The sequence below is a fragment of the Panulirus ornatus genome, chromosome 56 (assembly GCF_036320965.1).
Source record: "Panulirus ornatus isolate Po-2019 chromosome 56, ASM3632096v1, whole genome shotgun sequence".
Classification (NCBI taxonomy): domain Eukaryota; kingdom Metazoa; phylum Arthropoda; class Malacostraca; order Decapoda; family Palinuridae; genus Panulirus; species Panulirus ornatus.
The window spans coordinates 29,327,998-29,350,103 of NC_092279.1; the positions used below are offsets into that span (position 1 = coordinate 29,327,998).

The 22,106-nt window shown below is 47.4% G+C and overlaps 1 protein-coding gene across 18 annotated transcripts in view; it reads left to right on the plus strand.

The window, feature by feature from the left end:
• The window catches only part of LOC139766043 (muscleblind-like protein 1), a 1,286,706-nt gene that overhangs the window by 1,088,641 nt on the left and 175,959 nt on the right, over window positions 1-22,106 (plus strand). For 16 of the 18 annotated variants that reach the window (XR_011716773.1, XR_011716774.1, XM_071694170.1 and 13 more), the window contains 2 exons: window positions 11,787-11,969; window positions 19,812-20,036. Coding sequence is in view for 16 of the 18 variants with exons in the window: in XM_071694170.1 (XP_071550271.1) it covers window positions 11,787-11,969; window positions 19,812-20,036 (408 nt within the window). In the remaining 2 variants the exon portion in view is untranslated. The remainder of the gene's footprint in view (window positions 1-11,786; window positions 11,970-19,811; window positions 20,037-22,106) is intronic. The other 2 variants (XM_071694178.1, XM_071694183.1) reach the window with 1 other exon arrangement.

Genomic DNA, 22,106 nt, shown 5'->3' on the forward strand with positions numbered 1-22,106 from the left:
AGGTAGGGCCTCCGCCATGATCCGTCACGCGTGGCGTGAAATAACAGGGTCGTGGTGGTGGCCTTCTGGGTGTGCACAGCACTCAGCCACCACGATCTAGGTGACTGGGAAAATGTTAGTGGTATTGTAGTGGTTCCCTGAATGTATTGTGCCGCCAACACCCCTGTAGCTTGGAGGTAGATGCCGTAGTGGTTGGCTCACGTCCCCACAGCACCACTGACATGACTCTCGTGGACCCAGTAGTAGTCGTAGAAGTAGTAGTAGTAGTAGTGGTAGTGGTTTTCCAGTCTTGCAGATGGTGCCATAGAGAGAGCCTACAGTCTGTACTGGTACGATAGTGACGAAGTGGCCACACGTACAGTCGCTCACCTCAGGTATAACGTGTGCCAGTTACCCAGCAACACACACGAGTACTGATCATCACCAAATGTTCCAGTGTATCTTGTCGAGAACACACTTGTATCACTTGAGTGATCGTAATTGACACTTGGCAAATATCCTTAAGATGATAAGGGAGCCAAAGTTAACAGTAACCTGACACAGTTTCTCTCTCTCTCTCTCTCTCTCTCTCTCTCTCTCTCTCTCTCTCTCTCTCTCTCTCTCTCTCTCTCTCTCTCACACACACACACACACACACACACACGTCAGTTTATAAGTTTGTGCGAACTCACAGCCAAGTTTGTTCCGTGGTGTAGCCAGACGACATAACAGAGTTTGAGGTTTGATAGTGTTAGGTTACAACATACAAGGGTCTCAGGAGCATGACGTAGTGTTAGTCCAACACAGGGAGATGTTTGAAGCTTGTGGTGTGAAGGTAATGTGCTGTGAAGTTAGAGCTTCCAGTAGCTGTGAAGTTAGCTTACATTAGAGTTCATATTTTGTTGCATCTTACATTTACACAGCAGAATATTCTCCAGTGTAAATTTCAGGAATGTGTTTTATCATATGTGTAAACAAACACGAGGAGCACTTGGTCAGCCATATGTGAAAAATAGCTTCAGTGGAGCGGGTGTCACATACCCTAGTGTATACATCTTGGCATATGTTTATTTTTGCAGGGGGTGAGGGATGTTTAATGCTTAACCCCGACTGATGATTAACACGCAGGGGTCCGACCCCAACCACCTACTTCTTCCCGTTTCGTAAACAAACTGTGGGTTCTTTTCTAGCCTAGTCTTGTGTAATGTTAATGCAAGCAGCCCTTCAGTTCCTCCTCCATAACTTTGGATCCATGTTCACATTCTTGTCTTTACTGTGGCTCCATGGTAGCAGTTCCCTCAATAATGATAAGTGGTTTAGTTCAGCATTTCACCTCACAATAATTTCTCGTACTTCACTACACTATTTTCTCTTATATCAACTGTGGCTCCAGGTGAGCAGTTACCATGGCATTATCAGGAACCTTAATGGAAGTGATAAGTGACTCCCCTTGAGCAATTAGTTGTGTAAAGTCTGTCCCTCCCATACCAGACCCTCGATATCTCGTTCACAAAACACTCAACCTTAACAGAACCTTGAACATGTGAATGACATGACTGTTTGGATCACATACGGATAATGTTCTGTATAATGTGCTGTGTTATCTAGCTAGAGTCCTGACTGATTAGGATGATGGGTGGCTGTGTTGATATCACCATACGTGCAAGACCTGACCAGACCTTGTAGTGTTGCTATGTTACTGTATAGTTGTGAAGTGTTGCTTCTGTCAGTAGACGGGAGTGTTGTAGCCCTGGCACGCCAGCTGTGTTGCAGTGTTCCTCTTCCCTTTTTTTTTCCTCTAATCTTCAGAAGCTCCTTTGTCTTGGATGGATAAGTAATAAGTACAGTGTTACGGAGGAGGAAGACCATTATTCTTTGTTACTTTGTTATTCATTTACTCGCCATTTTAGGAATTTGCATGAGAATGACCCATGCCGTCTGTCCTCAAAACACAGGGACTTTCTGAACATAATATTTCGGTACATATGCACCTCCTGCATGCACGAAAGTCCAGACTTCACAGTGCCTCACACGACCATAACACACTTTAAACCTTCCAGTATTGCCACTTCAAGACATGACATACTTTCCCGCTTTCATCAACATCAGCTGTTTGAGACGTTGTGGATGGCCCTCACCAGTGCAGCAGCACCGCCTGTGGAACATCATGAGGTCACTGGGACAAAGATGACGTGAAAGTTGGCGTTGTGGGAAGGTTTTGTGAAGACGATTGTGCAAGCGTCGGGAATGGAATACTGGTCATATGCGTCTGGCTGGGTCGGTGAATGTATGATGGATGGTTGGTGTTGTGTGGATGGATGATGCGTACATGCATATCCCGGTGATATATATAGATAATGGGGTAATGGGTTACTGCATGAGTGAATTAATGGTTGTTGAATGTCCACGTCTTGGCTGGCTGCTTGGCCGGCCGTCTCTTTGTCTGCAGGTTGATCTTATATGGCTACCTTACCTCTCTCTTTGTATGCCCGTCTCTGTCAATGTTATCACGCCGTCTGGCGGTGTTTTGGCACATCTCACTAACTGGCGGTGTCTCGGTACCGCTTTTTCTTTCAACTTATTGGGGGTTGCGTAGTTGGGGTGCGATAATGATAAGGTCAACAGGAGGGAGGGGAAAGAGAAGGGGCCGTGTCTAAGCGAGACGAGGCGGGGCTACAGGGGAAGGAACACAGAGAGGCTAGTTAGTTACATCCTTGTATTGACCACCACATATACTATGGCGTGGGCAAAGCATTACAGCGTTTAGGTTAGGGACCGGGAACGGGAGGCGGGTCCCACGAGCAGAGAGCGTGGAAGGGGGACCTTAGGCAGGTTCCACATGTAGGAGTTGCAAAGTGGGCTTCACCAACGGCAACTACAGCAAGGGACCACGCAGTGGAAGTACACGACGCAGCTAGTCACTTGCAGGGACCGAAGACTAGGATCGTGGGGACCGCGGGTAGGGGCATGCAGACGAGGACCACAAGTGTGGACAGGAGGCGGTTATGACTGATCATGGTCTCGGGCGGGGATCATTGAGGGGAACCACAGACGCGGACCACAGATGAGAATCACAGGCCAGGACAACATGGCCAGAACTACGGGTGGGGTCTGTAGACACAGGAGCTAAAGGCATGGAATATTGGCGAGGATCTCCCAGGACAGAACCGCAGGTGGGAGGCACACGATGAGACCAGAGGAGAGGCACGTCGAACGAGGCAGTCGGCCCGTCACTGTGAACCACACATGCCTCACATCGCCACGAATCTTGGGGCCCGCTTTTGAGATATAGTAGACCACCATTCCACATGAGGAGCCAGTGTAATATGATGCTGATTGAGCTACCGTGAATATGAGCGAAGAGATCAAGCGCTCTGATCTGCTAGATTACTACCCCATGGTAGCATTTGTGAGCTTCTCCCGGTAGTTGGAGGAGGGGTCGGCTCTGTACTGGATCATCGCGGAGATCCTCGACGAAGCAGTCCTTCATGGGTTGTAAATAACCACCAAAATATGCTTTTTATGGTTATGATGAGGTGCCTGTGGGCGTGAGGGAGGTTCATCACGAGAATTTACCTGGTCCAGTAGACCTTAGTTCCTTAAATCTTTCGCGGTTACAGATGCCTCATGGAGGCAACTGGTTGCAAGTCGTCATCCGTCACTCAAGTCGCCAGTTACGTTACCTTTTTTTTTGTCAGTCGTCAAAGAAATTGCCGTCACATTAGTGATGTAGCGTCGGTGAAGACATTTATGTTTTGAGACCAGCTGGAGTCACACACACAGAGTGCTGTACCTGGAGCCGTGCACACCAGCACCAACACCCTCTCTCCCTTACACTGACTCTCGGTTTCTTACTCCATTTTTCTCCAAAATCCGTCGCCGCGTTCTATTCGTCTTTGTCGCGGACCTTTATTAATTGGCAAGTGATTCATCATCATCCTTAACAAGATGAAAATTAACGAGATGACGAGTCAGTATTAGCCAAGCTCTTCGTGATGATGAGTCGGTATATCCTAGTTCTCACATCCACGATAATGCTGACTTGTGCCTCGATCATTATGCTGGCCGTTCGTTACCTGTGCCAGGAGGGTTGAAGTGCATAATGTGTATATCGCTGTTGGTATGTCCTACGGGGAGTGACTCGGGAGGCGGTCGAACCTACCGACCGCTGGAGAGCCCAGTCGACGGCGCCCCCCATCCCCTCACTAACCTGGTGGCGGTCTTGCCGGTGGTATATATCTTGTGAAGACTCGGTCTTAATTCTATTTGTAAGAAACTCGTGTGGAGTAAAACTTAATTTTCTCGATTGGGGAAAAGATTAAAGTTGACTTTGGACACTGAATTTTAGTTTAAAAGTTAAAAGTAATGATCCGTGGTGACCTTGTTACCGCTGCAGGGGGCTGTCAGCCCTGCTGGGGGTGGGAGGGCTGCTGCTGGTGGCTAGGGCAAGCCGAGTGGTGTTAGCAGTTCAGGAGAGGCCCAGTGGAGGAGTGACACTTTGAGAGTTGTGGGGCCTGTGTAACTAGTGATGGTCGTTGACTATGTGGAAGACAAAGCAGTTAGACAGGTCAGGAAGGGGGGATTAGGGGCGTCCCTTATGGAGAAGGAGGTTGTCTGTGGCAGTGGCTTGCTTGTAGCAGGGTAAGGACAGCCCGCGTGTAGAAGCGGGTAAGTCTTGAACGTATTGTGTAGGGGTTAATGATGGGGTCAGGATGTGAGAGGTGGGTGTAGTGTGTAGGTTCAGGAGGCTATGAAGTGACCTGTGGGTGTAGGTAGATGGTGTGGTGAGTGCACATGCTATTCCACGAATCACAAATCCTGTATACCGAATAAGTGACATTACATATGTGGTTATGATCATGACGTAACTAATGACTAATGGAGCACCAGTGAATGTCATGTGGTCGATAAAGCTTATAACACCATGGAATTAACGGCACGAAAATGTACATAACACGGATCTTATTGCTAATTGCTTAACTAATAGATAACACACTAATATGGATGACTATAATATTCCCTTAAATACTTAATATCATCATGAGTATACTGTAACTGTATAACACCACACACGGGGGACAGTCAAAGCGTTTTGCAAAGCAGGTATGAAATGGACACATACAAACACACACACACACACACACACACACACACACACACACACACACTTATTATTTAATTCCAACTATCATCTTTACTGGCCTCAGTGGATTTTTCTCTTGTTTATTGAAGCTGGTGATGACGGTGTTACAGAACCCATCCGAATGCTGGTCAGGCCAGACCCTTGTAGGCTTATCATCATCATCATATCGTCGACCATGTAGATTGAACTTCAAATACGGAAGTAGTTGATAGTCCTGCGGAGGGCAAGATTTAGGCTGGTAGGACGGTAGCCATCACTGAAAACCCACAGGCGCTAAGAGCCAGCTGGTGCGACGAGGGCCTTGTTGACCCTAGAGCAGGATATACATACCTTTGGTCATCATTCCTTGCTCTTCATGACACAGGCACTGACTCGGTAACGCCAGCGTGCACGTCACTTCTGTGGCCATGGTCAATCTGTTGAGGTCATGGTCTAGCCAGGCAAGGTTGCGCTCGGAACTTGTAGGGTGTTTGAGAGGCCTGTTATTACCATCACATGGACTCTGAGGTCCCCGTATGGACCAGGTCTCATTTCCTGTAACGGAAGAGGAAAGGAAAAAGTAGCTGGATTGGCTTCATGTAGATCAGACGGGTCGTAAGGCAGAGCTACCCTCTCTTGTTCGACCGTGATGGTTGAGCTGTTAACGGCACCCAAGACGTGCCCGGCACATCTTGGACGGTCACACTTCCACGTAAGATTTCAACTTCGGTGCAGCTTTCATGGGATTGTGATATGCCTGATGCGCCACAATCAAGTTTTCGACTTGAGCCGCAGTGGCCAAGTCAATGGCCCCTGCTGGCGGACCTGACCGTGAGGGATCCACAAGACACTCCCGGCTGCAGGCCTCGGAACCCCTGTGGCCCATGCTGTCACTGTGGCATGTGTAGGGGCACCACCGTACACGTCCAGAATACGTTCTGACGTCCCTGTGTCACACTCGCCTTCTGTGATGACGCAGATACTAAACTGAAAGTTCTCTGTCCCTAACAAAATGACGACATTAATGAAATTAACCCTAATTATTATAACCCAACGTTCAGATCTGAGACAGAGAAAAAAGGCTGATATATTTTATTTTATGCCGTGTTTGCATACTTTTTTTTTTTATCCCTCCCCCATTTACCGCTACACATTAGCACAACATGGTATAGACGAGTAACACGTCTACCGTGATGGTAGGTCTTGTATAGCGAGTACCTGTCGTAACTCGTTACGTTGACGACACAGCTGGTGGTCGGTGGTAGCTCGGAGCCTCCCTCCCACTCCTGCTGGTGGTGTAGTGGTCAGGCTCAGCTGATCCTCCGCCTACATACGTCCAAGTCACAGGGTTATCATACGGTAGCGCCAACACCCCCCACCAAGGGTCAAGTTTATCTTACCGTCCGCTGAGCTTGATGCCAGTTGACCCAGCTTAGTGAAAGCTTCAGTTAAAGTCATCACTTGAGAACGTATGTTGGAAGGTGACTTTATCGTGTGTGTGTTTAGATATTGAAGAACTGTGTGCCATAGGCAAGTGCCTCTGTAGGGAAACATGGTCATGACGGCGTTTGTGTCAACAGGGAATTATTTAGAAGCTATTTCTGCTTTCTGTAATCCAATACGGCTAAGCTCACATTAGAGGAAAAACATTGGATTATGAGGGTAATATTCTATATAGAGACACGTGAACCTTGTTTACAGCATAATTTACCTGCGTAGAAACAAAATTTGGATATATATATATATATATATATATATATATATATATATATATATATATATATATATATATATTTATCCCTGGGGATAGGGGATTAAGAATACTTCCCACGTATTCCGTGCGTGTCGTAGAAGGCGACTAAAAGGGGAGGGAGCGGGGGGCTGGAAATCCTCCCCTCTCTTTTTTTTTTTTTTTTTTTTTTCAATTTTCCAAAAGAAGGAACAGAGAATTGGGCCAGGTGAGGGTATTCCCTCAAAGGCCCAGTCCTCTGTTCTTAACGCTACCTCGCTAATGCGGGAAATGGCGAATAGTTTGAAAGAAAAAAAAAAGATATATATATATATATATATATATATATATATATATATATATATATATATATATATATATATATATATATATATATATATATTACGGAGACTAAGCTGTTTCAGAGATCAAAATAGAACCTTCAAAAGAGATTAACAAAATCCAGGAATTGTAGAAAAAATGGGAGAATTTTTGAATTTGAAAGCTTGAAATTTTACTGGACTACGAAATTTTCATCGAGATATATTGTTCAGGTCCGAATAATGGGGAAAAGTCGAAACAGTTTGAAACAGATTTTGCCAAAATGCTGGTGTCAGGTGGAGAGGTTGTGTGTTTGTGGACTGAAAGCTTGCAGCCCACGTGTGGGTGAGGCAGAAAGAAAAGATAACCTGGGGCCAAAGGAGTGAAAGTTGACAGCTTGACCCTCTCCGTACCTAGGCGGGTCGTGCTGGAAATACCTCTTAGGTCGGTGACATGTCTGGAAAGTTGGGGGATTTAATGGGAAGAAAGTCCAGGTCCTGAGCTGAAAGTGAACTGATCAGTAGAACGAGGAGGAGGCCAAGCGTTGACACCACACTCGACGATTTGGTTATAAGGTTACGAATGTTGGCGAAACTCAGGTCACATGGTGCCGTCAAGAGTCGTGCAGGGGAACCAATACTTTGGCTGCAGTCTAAGCTCTCTCTTAGTGGAGATATCACAAAACCCTGACATGCCTAACATTCCTAGACGTTGATATATAGCCTTTGAGTAATTTTTTTTTTGGGGGTGTGTGTTTAAGGGTTGCATGAATAAAGACTGATGACAACTAGGAACATCACGGGAATGTACAGAACAAATACAGAGGCGTCAAGGGGACGGACCCGTCTGATTGTATATTTCCTGTAGTATAAGGTGAGGGAAGGTGACTGTGAAAGTGTTGCCCAGTACCCTTGTAGGGACAGCAAGGTGCTATGTGGGAGAGCAGGCCAAGATTATGTCATTGGCTGTGCCGATTGAACCCGAAATGCTCGCTTTGTATTACGCTGTGATGAATTGATGCTCTCTCTCTCTCTCTCTCTCTCTCTCTCTCTCTCTCTCTCTCTCTCTCTCTCTCTCTATCTATCTATCTATCTATCTATCTATCTATCTATATATATATATATATATATATATATATATATATATATATATATATATATATATATATATATTTGTGTGTGTGCGTGTACAAAAAGAGGGTGACTGTGTTGTTCATTGGTTAATCCAAGGTTTCTGGTTATTTATGGCCCAAGTTAAGGTGCCTGAAGGCTGGCAGAATGCCCATATCGTGCCATCATATGTAGACAAGGGGAACAAAAGTGAAAGCTCGCATTAGAGTGGTATAAGTCTTATGAGTATACCCGGTAAGCTGTATGGCAGTGTTGTGATTGAGTGGGTAGTGGCATACACAGAGCATTAGGCTGGGGAGGAATATTGTGGCTGTAGAAGTGGTAGGGGATGTGTGGACCAGGTGTTTGCTGTGAAACGTTATGTGAGAAAGACGTAGAGAATGAGAAGGATTTGTATGTGGAATTTATCTGTCTGGAGGAAGTGTATAAAAGAATTGGTAGAGATGCCTTAGAAAGGCGCTGCAGATATTTGGTATTGAAAAAACTGCTGGATGTTGCGAAGAATTTTTATATGGAGAAAAAGGTGTCTGTTCGAGTAACATGTGAGGAGGTTAGATGGCTCTAAGTGAAGGTGGGCTTGTGTTGGGGATGTAAAATGTCACCATGGCTGTTTAACTTGGTTTTAGTTGGGTTGATGAGGGAGGTAAATGCAAGGGTTGTAGAGAAAGGGGCGGGTCTACAGTATGTTTGGGTTAGGGGGAAGGGAATTGGGAGGATGAACCAGTTGCTGATTGCTAAAGACGGAGCTCTGGTAGCAGACTGGAGTGGGAGGCCGCAGAAGTTAGTGTCTGGTTTTTGGAGAGTATGTGAAAAATGGAGGCTGAGAATGTGAATAAGAATGAGACTTAACAGGGTGGCTAGACAGGTTGTTTTGAATGTAGTTATGAATGGAGAGAAACTTGAGGAACTGGAGTGTTTAAGATTCTTTGGGAGTGGACATGGCAGCAGATGGAATCTTGGGAGCTGAAGTGAACCTTCGGGTGGGAGAGGAAACAAAAGGCCTTGGGTATATTGAGAAGTGTGTAGTGAAGAGAGATCATTGTGTGTGGGGCAAAAATGAGCATGTCTGATGGTATAGTAGTCCCGATGGTGTTGTATGGATACGAGACTTGGGTCCAAAATATAAAAGAATAGAAGGGAGTGGATGTGTTTGAAATTAAATGCCTGAGGACTACATGTGGTGTAGGGTGGGTTGATCAAGGAGAGAGCTGCACTGTGTGTGCAGGATGAGTGAAGAGAGACTCACTAAAAGAATATACTTAATTGTCAGAAGTGGAGGGAACAAGGAGGAGGATGGGATCGTGAAGGAGATGGAAGGATAAAATGAAAAGTTTTCATTTACTGGGGACTTGAACTTGCTGGAGGATGAGAGACGTACATGGGATACATTGTACTAGAGTGATGTAATATACGGGGAGCGACGTGCTGTCAGTGGGCTAAACCAGGAGATAAGAAGTGATCAGGTTAAACCACGGAAAGGTCTGTGGGGCTCAGCTGTGGATAGGGTTGCTGGGTTTTGAGCATTATACGTGATAGCTATAAAGTGGTTGTGAGGAATCGGGGCCGTTCTTCGTCTACTCCGGGCGCTAATTCTCTACGCGAGAAACGGCGAACTTGTAAAATGAAATCGTATATGACCCCAGGAACCTGCAGCTTTAAGGCTGCGCTCCAATCAGGAACGTGGTGGGCTCCTTTGGATCGAGAGGCTCCTCAGCGAGACTACTACTGCTTTTCGACCATTAACATATTACCTTGCCTGGGTAACGTCAGTCATTGTGTATTGTTATTTATTTTATTATTAATTATTATCATTATTATTATTATTAGTTGTTGTTGTGGTAATATTATTATGTAACCCAAGGACCCCTTCTCCAGGGGTTCCTGCAGCACGGAGGCTGCGTTACAATCTGTAGCAGGGGAAGGATGGACTCCTGTGGAGTGAGAAGTTCTTCAGCGAGATTGTACTCCAGTGGTAAAACCTCACCGCTGGAGGTTACTTTTCCCTTGTAGCCTGACCACAAGCAGCCGTGGTCCGGAGACAAGCAGTTTATATATATATATATATATATATATATATATATATATATATATATATATATATATATATATATATATATATGGTTGAGTTTTTATCTGTATGGTGAATGATTAGTTGATGTGGTGTTTGACTGCGGTATGAAAATTTATGGCCCAGATATCGTGGGGTTAAGGCAAGGTCTTGGTGATACAGGGCGTTATGATTTGACCTCGTAGTGAAGACAGTGTTACAATCCCAGTTGAGCCGAGTCTATTGTGTGGCATACACCACGAGAAGTAGAACAATCCAGAAAAGAAACTTTACGTCAAAATATAAGGACAAGTCTTCCACGGTGTATTAGGCTTCGTTATTTCTCGCCTGTCGCCTTCACTCCCCCTGGCACCGTCGTCCCACAGATGCCCCGTTGTGAAATCTCCGGCATTAGTTTTGTTATTCCCTGCTGCCATACGCAGCTCCTTCAGATTGCCGCCTTTCCCGCCCCACTGAGCTTGTGTTTAGGGTCAGCATCATAGAAATATCGCGCGTTACATTATACGGTTCACAGCATTCCCCGCCCCTCCGAAAAGCGCCCGTGAATTAATCTTGGAAGTTGAGGTTGCCTCTCGTGCACGACGGTCAACGTTCACGCCGCCATGTGTACCCGAGGGTCGTTACGAAGGGTTGAGTGTGTCGCTGTGGAAGGACAGCCTTCCTCCAGGTGACGGACCATCCTCATGATGGTGGCTCCCTGGACACGGAAGGAAGGGAACTGCCCTCCTGAAGGAGTCAGTGTAAACTTGCCTTCCTCTGGAGCTCTATCTCTCTTATAAACTTTTCAGGTAAACTCGCTGGAAAGCGTAAACCAAACTCAGGCGGCAGATATCAGGCCAGCCATCGCTCCGCTTGATGGTGTCAGTCTCCTTCCAGCACTTGGCCTTCACAGCCACCACCTTTTTTTCCCTCCTCCTGGAAGCAACAATGAAATATTCAAAGTGCATTTATTGTGTGTGGAGATGATTGTGTGTAGATTAAGGTATTTCCAGATATTTCTTCGCGATGTGATACCATACACTCATGTATTGTGTCATGGCTGACTGCCGTACCTCATACATGACTTGAGCTGGTTGCCTTATATTGTTAGAGATGTACTTGTGTCCTCCAGTATAGTGAGTGACGGCAGGCAAGGTTATTGTCAGCCGCTTCACCTTGGCTAAGCTTGCCAACATGTGATCACACACACACACACACACACACACACACACACACACACACACACACACACACATACACACACACATACACACACACATACACACATACGCTTTTTCCTCTACAACAATACGTGTATTATTTTGCCTTTACCTCCATATATTTCCTCCAGTTGTATTGTTCCATGTGTATGTATATAGTGCATCGTTAGTGCGTAAGGCAATGTATGAAGCCGGTTGTGGCCCAGAGACTTAGTGTGTTCTGTATGTTTCTCCGCAGCAGCACAACTCGGCGCCCTACCTGGCCGGCATCCCCACCATGGGCAACTTCAACCCTTACATCGCCTCCTCGCCGGTGATGACCATGGGCGTGACGGACGGCGCCGTGGCCTCGCCCATCACCGGCGTGGTCCCCCAGCAAGTGGTCCCCGCCCAGAAGGTGCCCAGGACCGACCGGCTAGAGGTAGGACCCCCCGACCCAGCGCCCCCTCCAAGACCCTCCCTCTCCCTCCATACTCTGTTGGGGGGGACGCAGCTCAGCCACACGTCTGGAAATCTCTCCAATCTTTTCATTATTGTACAGTATATATATATATATATATATATATATATATATATATATATATATATATATATATATATGGTACACACACTGAAGTGTTTCCTTCTGATTACATTGTGGGTGTGTACTTAATGTTCATTAAGATTTATTGTCAGACAGAGAAGAATTATATTCTTATATGCTTGTCCTCTCTATTGCTTGTCCTCTCCACGTATCATCCAAGATTTTAATTTCTTGAAAGCTTTCTTTATTTTTAGCTTCTACATTGACTAGGATATGATTTTGCTTGCTTCGCTAGACACTTTTTGAGTTGTTTAGGTGTTGCGGGAAAACACAATATCTGGAGGCACAGTTGATGATGTTGTTACTCGTAGAATGACGATACCTAAGCCGTTAAATGCTGTCAACCAGAAGCTTCCTAATTATGAAGACTGTCCCGGACGTATTGTGTTTGACCTGAGGAAAACGGCGGGAGAGTGGGAGGGGAACGTGTGTTGTTCTCCACTTGACTTTCTTCAGTCGTCACACACACACCCCCCACCCACTCACAGTGCCTGCCTCTTGTACCACTGTTTTCCCACCGCTCACCTGCTGTCTCACCTACAGCCATAAAGACTGGGACGGCGAGCCACCATTTATTTATTCTGGATTGGTCCTCGTTGCACCCCAGTGTATGATGCTCCACATTTCATAGTCGTTTATAGTGCAGGGAGCAGCAGGGTTGCCGGCAACATGCTCTCCTAACTTGCCTCTCTATCCATCATTATATATATATATATATATATATATATATATATATATATATATATATATATATATATGTATATATATATATAATAAACAGCATTCATAACTACACAGGTCATCTGCTTTTCTGTTCTTGGCGATATTTGATGTTTTTTTTTTTTTATTTTTGTTACCTTATGATACCTGCTTACATCTGTAGACATATGACGACTTCTATTCAACTTGGTGTGATTACTTTGTATTATGAATAAGTTTTACTCTGTAGGTTATATATATATATATATATATATATATATATATATATATATATATATATATATATATATATATATATATATGGTTACCTTTGCCTTTTTTTTTTTACCTTAAACTAAATATAAGACAATATCTGCTGGCATGTTGTAGTGTTGTTAGTGAGGGTCCAGTGTTAATTTGTTTTATTATTTTTTTTTAAAGGGGGGGATGCCCCCTCATACCCCTCCATGCACGAGAAATTAGGCAGAAAAAAAACAAACTTTTGGTTGCTGCTACACACTCCCCACATATCTGTCCACCCCACTCCCCCCTCTCTGCCACCCACACTCAAAAGCTTGCCCCACTAAGTGTGAGCCTAGTGTGAAAATTACAGTAAGTTTGTAGCATTGTATTGTGGAGTGTTGGGCGGCCTCACAGATGAGGGGGGAGGCAGACGTGGGTGGGTGTAGGGGTTGGTGGTGACGAACACTACCCCTCCCCTTTGCCACCGCCACTACCACACGACTGGGCCCTCACCACCCGCTCTGCTCTCACCACATTATTCTCCTCATAGATACTTTTTGCTTTCTTTGCTTCGTACTTAAGTTTGAATTTTATCATTTTTATAAATATATATCTATATCCATTTTCTCTTTCAGGCTGTAAATACGAGAGAATTTTTTTTCTCCTTTTTTTTTTTTAACTGAAAGTTTGTCTAACCTGCTTTCTTCGTGTTGTGTGTGTGTGTGTGCGTGTGTGTGTGTGTGTGTGTGAGTCTTGTCCAGACCTGTGTAATGTTTCCCATAACCTGTCTTACTGACCTTGTGACCTGTCGACACCCACATTAAGGGTCGTCGTCCACTCAGAATATTGACACTTACTCATGTCTCGAGCAGTGGTTCTTTAATAATAACAACCCATTTTTTCCTCATATATATATATATATATCTTTTTTTTTATCGATTAATCAACTGCATATATATATATTTTTTATTATTATTATTTCTTATTTCAATTAATAGTTTATCTGCGTTACTTATACGTACGTTTAACACAAGATGTTGCTTTCTCTAATTTGGCATATCGAATTTTTCTTATCTATTCATTTGCTAACAGTGTATACTTAATCTTTGTTCGTTACATTTTTTCGTCTTTTTTCTCCTTTTATTTTGTAATGAATGGAGCACTGATTTTTAAATGAATGTACATTTATATTTAGATACGTTGCATCGGCACTGTAACAAATATTTTTCTTGTAATAGTTCCTGTTTCAGTAGCCGTTTGCGCTCAGGATTTCTCAGCCGCGGCCACATGTACCCATGAGGCAGAGCGAGCGTGTGTATCGCAGCGTTACTCTGCTTCCTCATGACCAGTGTGTGGCGGACCCGCTAAGCCGCCACCTTCAGTGCACGCGGAGCTTGACGCATTTGGCGTGCGGTGGCGCACAGCGTCCAGTCCGCGTTGCACTGGGCGTACTCCGCTTAGCGTGGCTGCCGTCGAACCTGCGTGAGTTGTCTGGATGTGTGTATGGTGTTTGGCGCTCACGGCATCTGAAACGTGTGGCCTTTGGCCCCGCTCGCCAGGTAATATGTGCGGTGCCAAACTTGTATAGACATCCGGCCCGTAGGTTCGTCAGAAGGCACTCCCTCAAAGATGGTTACATGACGACACTTGCTCTGCCTGCTGGGTAGGTGTGTGCCCGCCCACCAACGGCCGGTTGTCTGCTCAGCAAACCTCTCGCCGACATTCACTCACCACCCTCCACACCTTCCTCACCGTAGTCAAAACATCACTTCCCACCCACCACCCAGGTTCTCCAGAACTCCTCTCTAGACCAGTATGGGCGACCTTCCTAGTCTCGTATTGGTGCCTGCTGGCTGGGGGTCCACTCCTCCCGTCTCGCCCAGGAGTATTGTCCCTCCGTTGTGTGTAAGGCGAGGGTAGTGTTGACCCGGCAGGCCAGCAGCAGCCATGCGGAGGTGGAGCGTCCCCACCACCTGTGCCACGAACACTGAGATCATCCGCTCACCCTCTGTCCTGTAGTCTGTGTCAGAGATAACTCCAAGCATCATGTACACATGTTCTCATAAGTCATGACCAGCTAGGTAGAGTTATCCTTTTTATTTTCTGCTCCGACAGACTTCTTTTGTTGCAATCTGTTGCATAAAACGAGAGGGACTCAGTGTAAGTTATTTTTTGAGGATATTAATGTGACTGGTATAATGTAGGAGTGTGGGTGGCCTGGTAGATGTGGCACCACGGCCCTCATGAGTGGCCAGTCTTTATTTCGTGTGTGCCAGTGCAAGTGCCATGCCGGCCCCTCCTCCTGCCACCGTGCGTGCCGCCCCAGAGCTCTCACCCCCTCTTGCCTCAAGGCCAAGCCATCGGTACTGTCAGGTCCTCCCCCACCCCCGGGCCAAGCCATCTCTAGTGCCGCCGCTAGTGCCATGCAGAGCCTGCACTCTCTACCCCCGCCCCCACAGGCCACACTACCGCTAGTGCCACCCCCACGCCCCTCACAACCCACAACCCTGGGTTATGCCACTGCTAGTGCCAGTGCTAGAGCAACGCTAGAGCCCTCACCCCTCACCACGGGGCCAACCAACCCACCGCTGGTGCCAGGCCAAAGCTCTCACTCCCACTACCCCTCCATTGCCAAGCCAGTCCCTCACATTCATCCCCAACCCACCCACCCCAGGACTAAGCCACAACTCGGTAAGGTGCCACCTCCCCCACCCCACCGATGCCACTCACCCTTTGCGCTCTGTCGCCCCCCCCTCCCTCCCTCCCAACCCCAACGCATACCCATGACCCCCCTCCTGAACCCGCCCTCTCGCCGTCCAGGTTTGCAGGGCAGGCAACAGGCTCCTCCGCCGCTATGGCCTCGACTGCTTCTCTGCCGCTTGCCTGCTGCATGCATCTCAGTTGCCTGTACCGTCAGCATGCTGCTTGCCTTCTTTGGTTGGATTGTCATCTTTGTTTCCTGACTAAGGAGGTGCTGACGAGGGGCTTCCATACCTCCGTCAGCTCCTGTTGGTCCTAACACCCACACCTGACGCCCCGGGCACCCAGACCCTTGCAACCACCAGCGCCCCGTCTATCCTCCTGTGTCTGTTAGTGTCAGAGAGCCACACCCGCTAGGTATGTACCACACCTGCCCTCCTTTACCCCTCCGCCACCGTGCTAGTGGACAGTGAGTCTGGATGCCCGGTCGCGCCGCAACACCAACAGAGAAACTAACTTTAAAAAAAAAAAAAGATAACTATAAGATAAATTGTTTCCACCTGAGCCGGGAGTGGCGGCACATCCCTGAGGTCTGAAATGACCACTAGCCCGCTTTGCTCTCTCTCTCTCTCTCTCTCTCTCTCTCTCTCTCTCTCTCTCTCTCTCTCTCTCTCTCTCTCCGGATGAACGTCTGCAGGTAACATCTTCGATAATTGACCTCAAAAACTTGGTTTCTACAGAAGACATGAATATTGTAACGATACCTAAAAAAAAAAAAAAATTTTGCCTTGAACTACTGTAGATTTGGTTAATGTTAACACACAGATGATCATCATGTATCATTAACATCCACCTCAAGAGAGGCATAAGGTTGCTGAGAATTAAGTTGGCACAGTTCACGAGATCGATGCAAGATCAAGTCTACATATAAACTTTGGAAGTTCATTTGACATGAGAAGCTTAACGTCAATTTCTTCTACCAGTTCGATAACATCCATGACACTGTTGTACCGTAAGCTTGCCTCAAAACATCCTGATTCTCGATCATTCATTGGGGGGGAAAAACATTTAAACTCCTGCCATCAAACATTAGTTTTAAAGTTGATTGATCATCATTTAGTAGTTGCAGTTTTTCTGTCTTCCCCTCAAATGATCCTAGAATATTTGCAGACGTTGGTCCTTCCTGCTATTCTGGACTTTCCTGAGCCCCCAGTATCTTATATCAGCTACACCCTCAACCTCTGCCTCCTGACCTGACCTGACCCGTCCCACTTGAACCCTAACTTCACACAACTTGCGCCGCCTTCACTTCTACACTGTATCTTGCAGTGCCTCCCGCACCTTCCCCTGATCTTGATGAGTACCACCTACACCCTGCCCTAACTTGATGAGTACACCTACACCCTGCCCTATCTTGAGTACCGCCTACTCCCTGCCCTCACTTGATGAGTACCACCTACACCCTGCCCTCACTTGATGAGTACCACCTACACCCTGCCCTCACATCATGAGTACCACCTACACCCTGCCCTCACTTGATGAGTACCACCTACACCCTGCCCTCACTTGACGAGTACCACCTACACCCTGCCCTAACTTGATGAGTACCACCTACACCCTGCCCTCACTTGACGAGTACCACCTACACCCTGCCCTAACTTGATGAGTACCACCTACACCCTGCCCTAACTTGATGAGTACCACCTACACCCTGCCCTAACTTGATGAGTACACCTACACCCTTCCCTAACTTGATGAGTACACCTACACCCTGCCCTATCTTGAGTACCGCCTACTCCCTGCCCTAACTTGATGAGTATACCTACACCCTGCCCTAACTTGATGAGTACACCTACACCCTGCCCTATCTTGAGTACCGCCTACTCCCTGCCCTCACTTGATGAATACCACTTACACCCTGCCCTCACTTGATGAGTACCACTTACACCCTGCCCTCACTTGAGTACCACCTACACCCTGCCCTAACTTTATGAGTATCACCTACATCCATATTTTCACCACCTACACCCTGCCCTAACTTGATGAGTACCACCTACATCCAAAGTTTTACCACCTGCACCATGCCCTAACTTGATGAGTACCACCTACATCCATAGTTTTACCACCTGCACCCTCCCCTAAATTGATGAGTACCACCTACAGCCTGCCCTCACTTGATGAGTACCACTTACACCCTGCCCTAACTTGATGAGTACCACCTATACCCTGCCCTAACTTGATGAGTACCACCTATACCCTGCCCTCACTTGATGAATACCACCTACACCCTGCCCTAACTTGATGAGTACCACCTATACCCTGCCCTAACTTGATGAACACCACCTACATCCTTATTTTAACCACCTACACCCTACCCTAACTTCATAAGTATCATCTACATCTTATTTTTACCACCATCACCTTACCCTAATAAGTACCACCCACTCTTTTTATGTCCACCACCTACCCCGACTCGGTAACCACGACTTGCATATTTATTTTTATCGTTTACGTCATCAGTGCCTCGGCTCTACCCTCCCTCATCTGACCACCAGCACCACCCCCACGGTCACGTTGTGATCATCACGTACGACCCTTTATTACACACACACACACACACACACACACACACACACACACACACACTGACCTTTCCCCACCTGCATCATGACTCCGTACCACCTACATCCCGACGTTTTATACCAGCTGCACACAGACTACACCACCACCTACGTGTGACCTTATACCACCTCTAGCACCGCTTGTTACGGCCCACACCTGAACGTGACACTGCGTATACCCAGACCTTAAACCTTCTGACTGCCATGTCTGACCTGAGGTTGCCTACGCCTCGAGGATATACCGGTGTTCCATGACCTTATACCCCCTTCATCCTGACCTTATACCACGTGCATTCTGACCTGATATCCCCCCCTTGCGTCCTGACCTTACACTACGCGGACTCTTGACTGGATGTCATCTCCACGTTGACCATACCACAACACCCTGACGTAATACACAGTAAGTAACCTACGCACCATATCTACTGTGAAGTCCTACAGGGTAGACCACTCCCGTACACTTAACTGTGTCTCACGTCACCTACATCACTGAAGATTTTTGTTTAGTTTTCTTCCATCCAACTTGCCAACTTCTTTTTTTTTTTCCCTGCAGCGTTTTCTTTCCTCTCTACGGCTGCAGCTTTCCCCTCCGTATTTTCGATCAGTCATCACCTACAGCTGACCTGATGTCCTTCCCTCCGGTTTCGTTCGTTTCACCTACCCCGCCTTCTCGCCTTCCAGTTTTATCTCACTCAGATTGCCCCTGCCTTCACCTGCCCAGTTCCACAGCGAGTCGACATCAACCACCCCAGCCTCCATCTGTCGACATCTCCACAGCTGCCATCTCTCCAGAGGTCCCTGTTTCCAGCGGTCCATTCCTCAAGCTGCCCCCCCCCCATGGAACCCCCTCCCTTCCGTTTCTTCATCTCTCCAGCCGATTCCTCCCCCCACCCCCTGCCCCTCTCTTCATTCTCCTCCCACCAATATCCTGACACTCTTAAGCCCCTCTCTCTACCACTGGTCTTCAGCTGTCCACCTACCTCATCAGGTGCCTCTCTCTCTCTCTCTCTCTCTCTCTCTCTCTCTCTCTCTCTCTCTCTCTCTCTCTCTCTCTCTCTCTCTCTCTCCTGTTCCCTCACATCTACCTCTTCATCTGCCTCTGCCACCTTTCCCTCACTTAAGCCTTCCCGTCTTTCTCTCCTCCCACTCTCATCTCCGTCCACCAGAATTTCTAGCCTCCCACGTTTCCAGTTACCCTTCTGTATCCAGACGCCCTTCCCCTCAGCACCCCTCCCTCTGTGTAGCTGTATTCCTCTTCAGGTGTCCCTCTCTCCAGCTGCCTCTGTTCCTCAGCCGCCCCTCCCTCCAGCTGGCCCAGTCCCCATGCTGCCCTGGCTAGCTGTCCTCCCTGGTTCTCTCCCCGGTGTCTCCACCTGCTGCTGGGTCGCCCTGCTGTAGTCCGCTCTTCTGCCTCTAGGTGTGCCGCGAGTTTCAGCGTGGCGCGTGCAAGAGGGCTGAGCAGGAGTGCCGCTTCGCCCACCCGCCCGATCACGTGAGCACGACAGACGAGGGCACTGTCACAGTTTGCATGGACGCTATCAAGAGCCGCTGTTCTCGTGACCCCTGTCGCTACTTCCACCCTCCCCCGCACCTGCAGGCCCAGCTCAGGGCGAGCCAGGGCCGCGCCGCACAACAACCCCTGGTAGGCACCGACCCGCACACTGCCGCCGCCGCTCCTCCGCCACCAACCTGCCTCACCGCCTCACTCTACCTACCCCTCCTCATACATCATTCTCTCTCTCTCTCTCTCTCTCTCTCTCTCTCTCTCTCTCTCCCTATATATATGTGTGTGTGTGTCTATATACATCTTACCTGTGTTTCTTCCTTTCTATGGTAAAAAAAAAATCTTCTTTATCACCCTCTTTCTCCCTCTCGTCTTTTACTCATTCCTGTCATCATTTTCTTCCTCATCCGTGTGTATCATCCTTACCATTCTCTCTGTTCACTTCTCGTAGTCTTCGTCATTGATTGGCCAATGTTTCTTCACCAGCCAGTACATATGTCCTGTCAGGATTTTTATACTCTTTGATCTTTTATATATTATGGACTCTTCAACCATGAGGTCTCTTGCTTGGCGTGGCTGTCACGGATCCTTCCATAAGAGAACTGTAAGTCTTGAATTTGGTTTAAAATAGTTTTTTTTTGTTAGTTGCTAACTCTTCACATGGGTTTAAACTGAAAAAATTTCTTGGTGGGACATCATAAAAAGTGGGATCAAAAGTTACTTAAATCGGGTCTTGTCTCCCATCGATCGCTTGAAATGTGATTTTAGTTTAAACCCTGGAAATTAGAGCGGGGACTTCTATATAGGTTATTCCAGAAAGAGAGCTTGGGCTTCAAAAGTTTTGCTAGTGACAGCCAGGTCTGGTCGTGTGTTGGTCGGGGCACGAGGGACCAAGGCTGGAGTGATTGGTCCCTGGTGGTCCGGCCGACCTGCCCCGCACGTGAGCAGCCCGCTGAGCCCCACACAGTAGTGCCCGCCACCCGCTGCTCCGCCCCTCCCTTCCCTGCTACCCTCCTGGCCCAACCTTCCCTCACAGGCTGCCGGGACGCTCCTGCTGGGCTCATCTGGGTTCTTAGGCCCACACCTCACACTCTTGCCCCCCTCCCACAGACTCGGCAGGACGCTGGGGGAACACCCCGTCCCATCCGACGTTGCCACCCGGGTGTTCTCCTGGCTCCTGACATCTACAGCTGCTACTATCGGCAAGCCTCGGTCGGGAGATGCGTCGGCCCAACCTGCTCGCTCCTTACAGTAGAATTTTCCCACGTCACGCTAGATCCTCACAGCTTTTTCCTTGTCATACTGGATCCTCACAGCTTGTCCAGTCACACCGGATCCAAATAACTTCCCACGCCGTAGTCGATGGTTGTGGCAGCAGATGGCATGCCCGACACGTCTCCCGATCTACTCGGCCTTCGCCTTACTTTTTGTTCTGCATATTTCTCCTCGACGTGCAGTTCCCTCCTGGCACGAACCATGGATCGCTTGGTTCGGGATTTTTTGGTAAAGTGATCAGCGGCGCAGGCCTAGCCTAGTTAAATTGTCACTTTAGAAAGAGTTGATGTCATCAACTGTGTTCTCGTGAGTTGCACATCTTTTTGGGCAAGTGGAAGAAGGGACAGACAGCCTGCTGGACGGCCGCTGTGATCTTTCTCGTCGGTGTCTCAGTGAGGGATCCTGAGAGTAAGACGGTACGACGCGCGTCTCTCGATCTTACAGGGATAAGTAGTTAACATCATTGTACATGAGGATCATTGAGACTTTTCTCGACTACGTTACGATGTTACTTGACTGATTCATTGGTAATCTTGTGTATATTCAACATTCCTAACGTCAATTTAGACCACATGTGTTTCACTTAGAATTCATATGCGTTTCCCAAAGCCCCTGTGTGTACACGTCCTTACTGAGAAGAGAAGAATTAAAATTCCGTGTCTATCTCACTTTTGTCTGTTTTTGTTTCACTATTTACAGTTTGACCACCCACAACGTCCAGTGCCTCCCCCCGTCTCTTTACCTCTCTCTGTCTACAATACATCTTTGCCTCTCCAGTTTTCTGACGCCTCCCGTGGTCTGTGTCTGTTCTTTCTTTCCCCCCGAACGTCGTAGTTTGCAGGGCAGTGTAGTGGACTCCTGACAGTGTCGCAGCAGCCAACGGACGAGTATTGGCCCGAGACTCTACATGGACCAGTGAATGCCTCCTCTTGC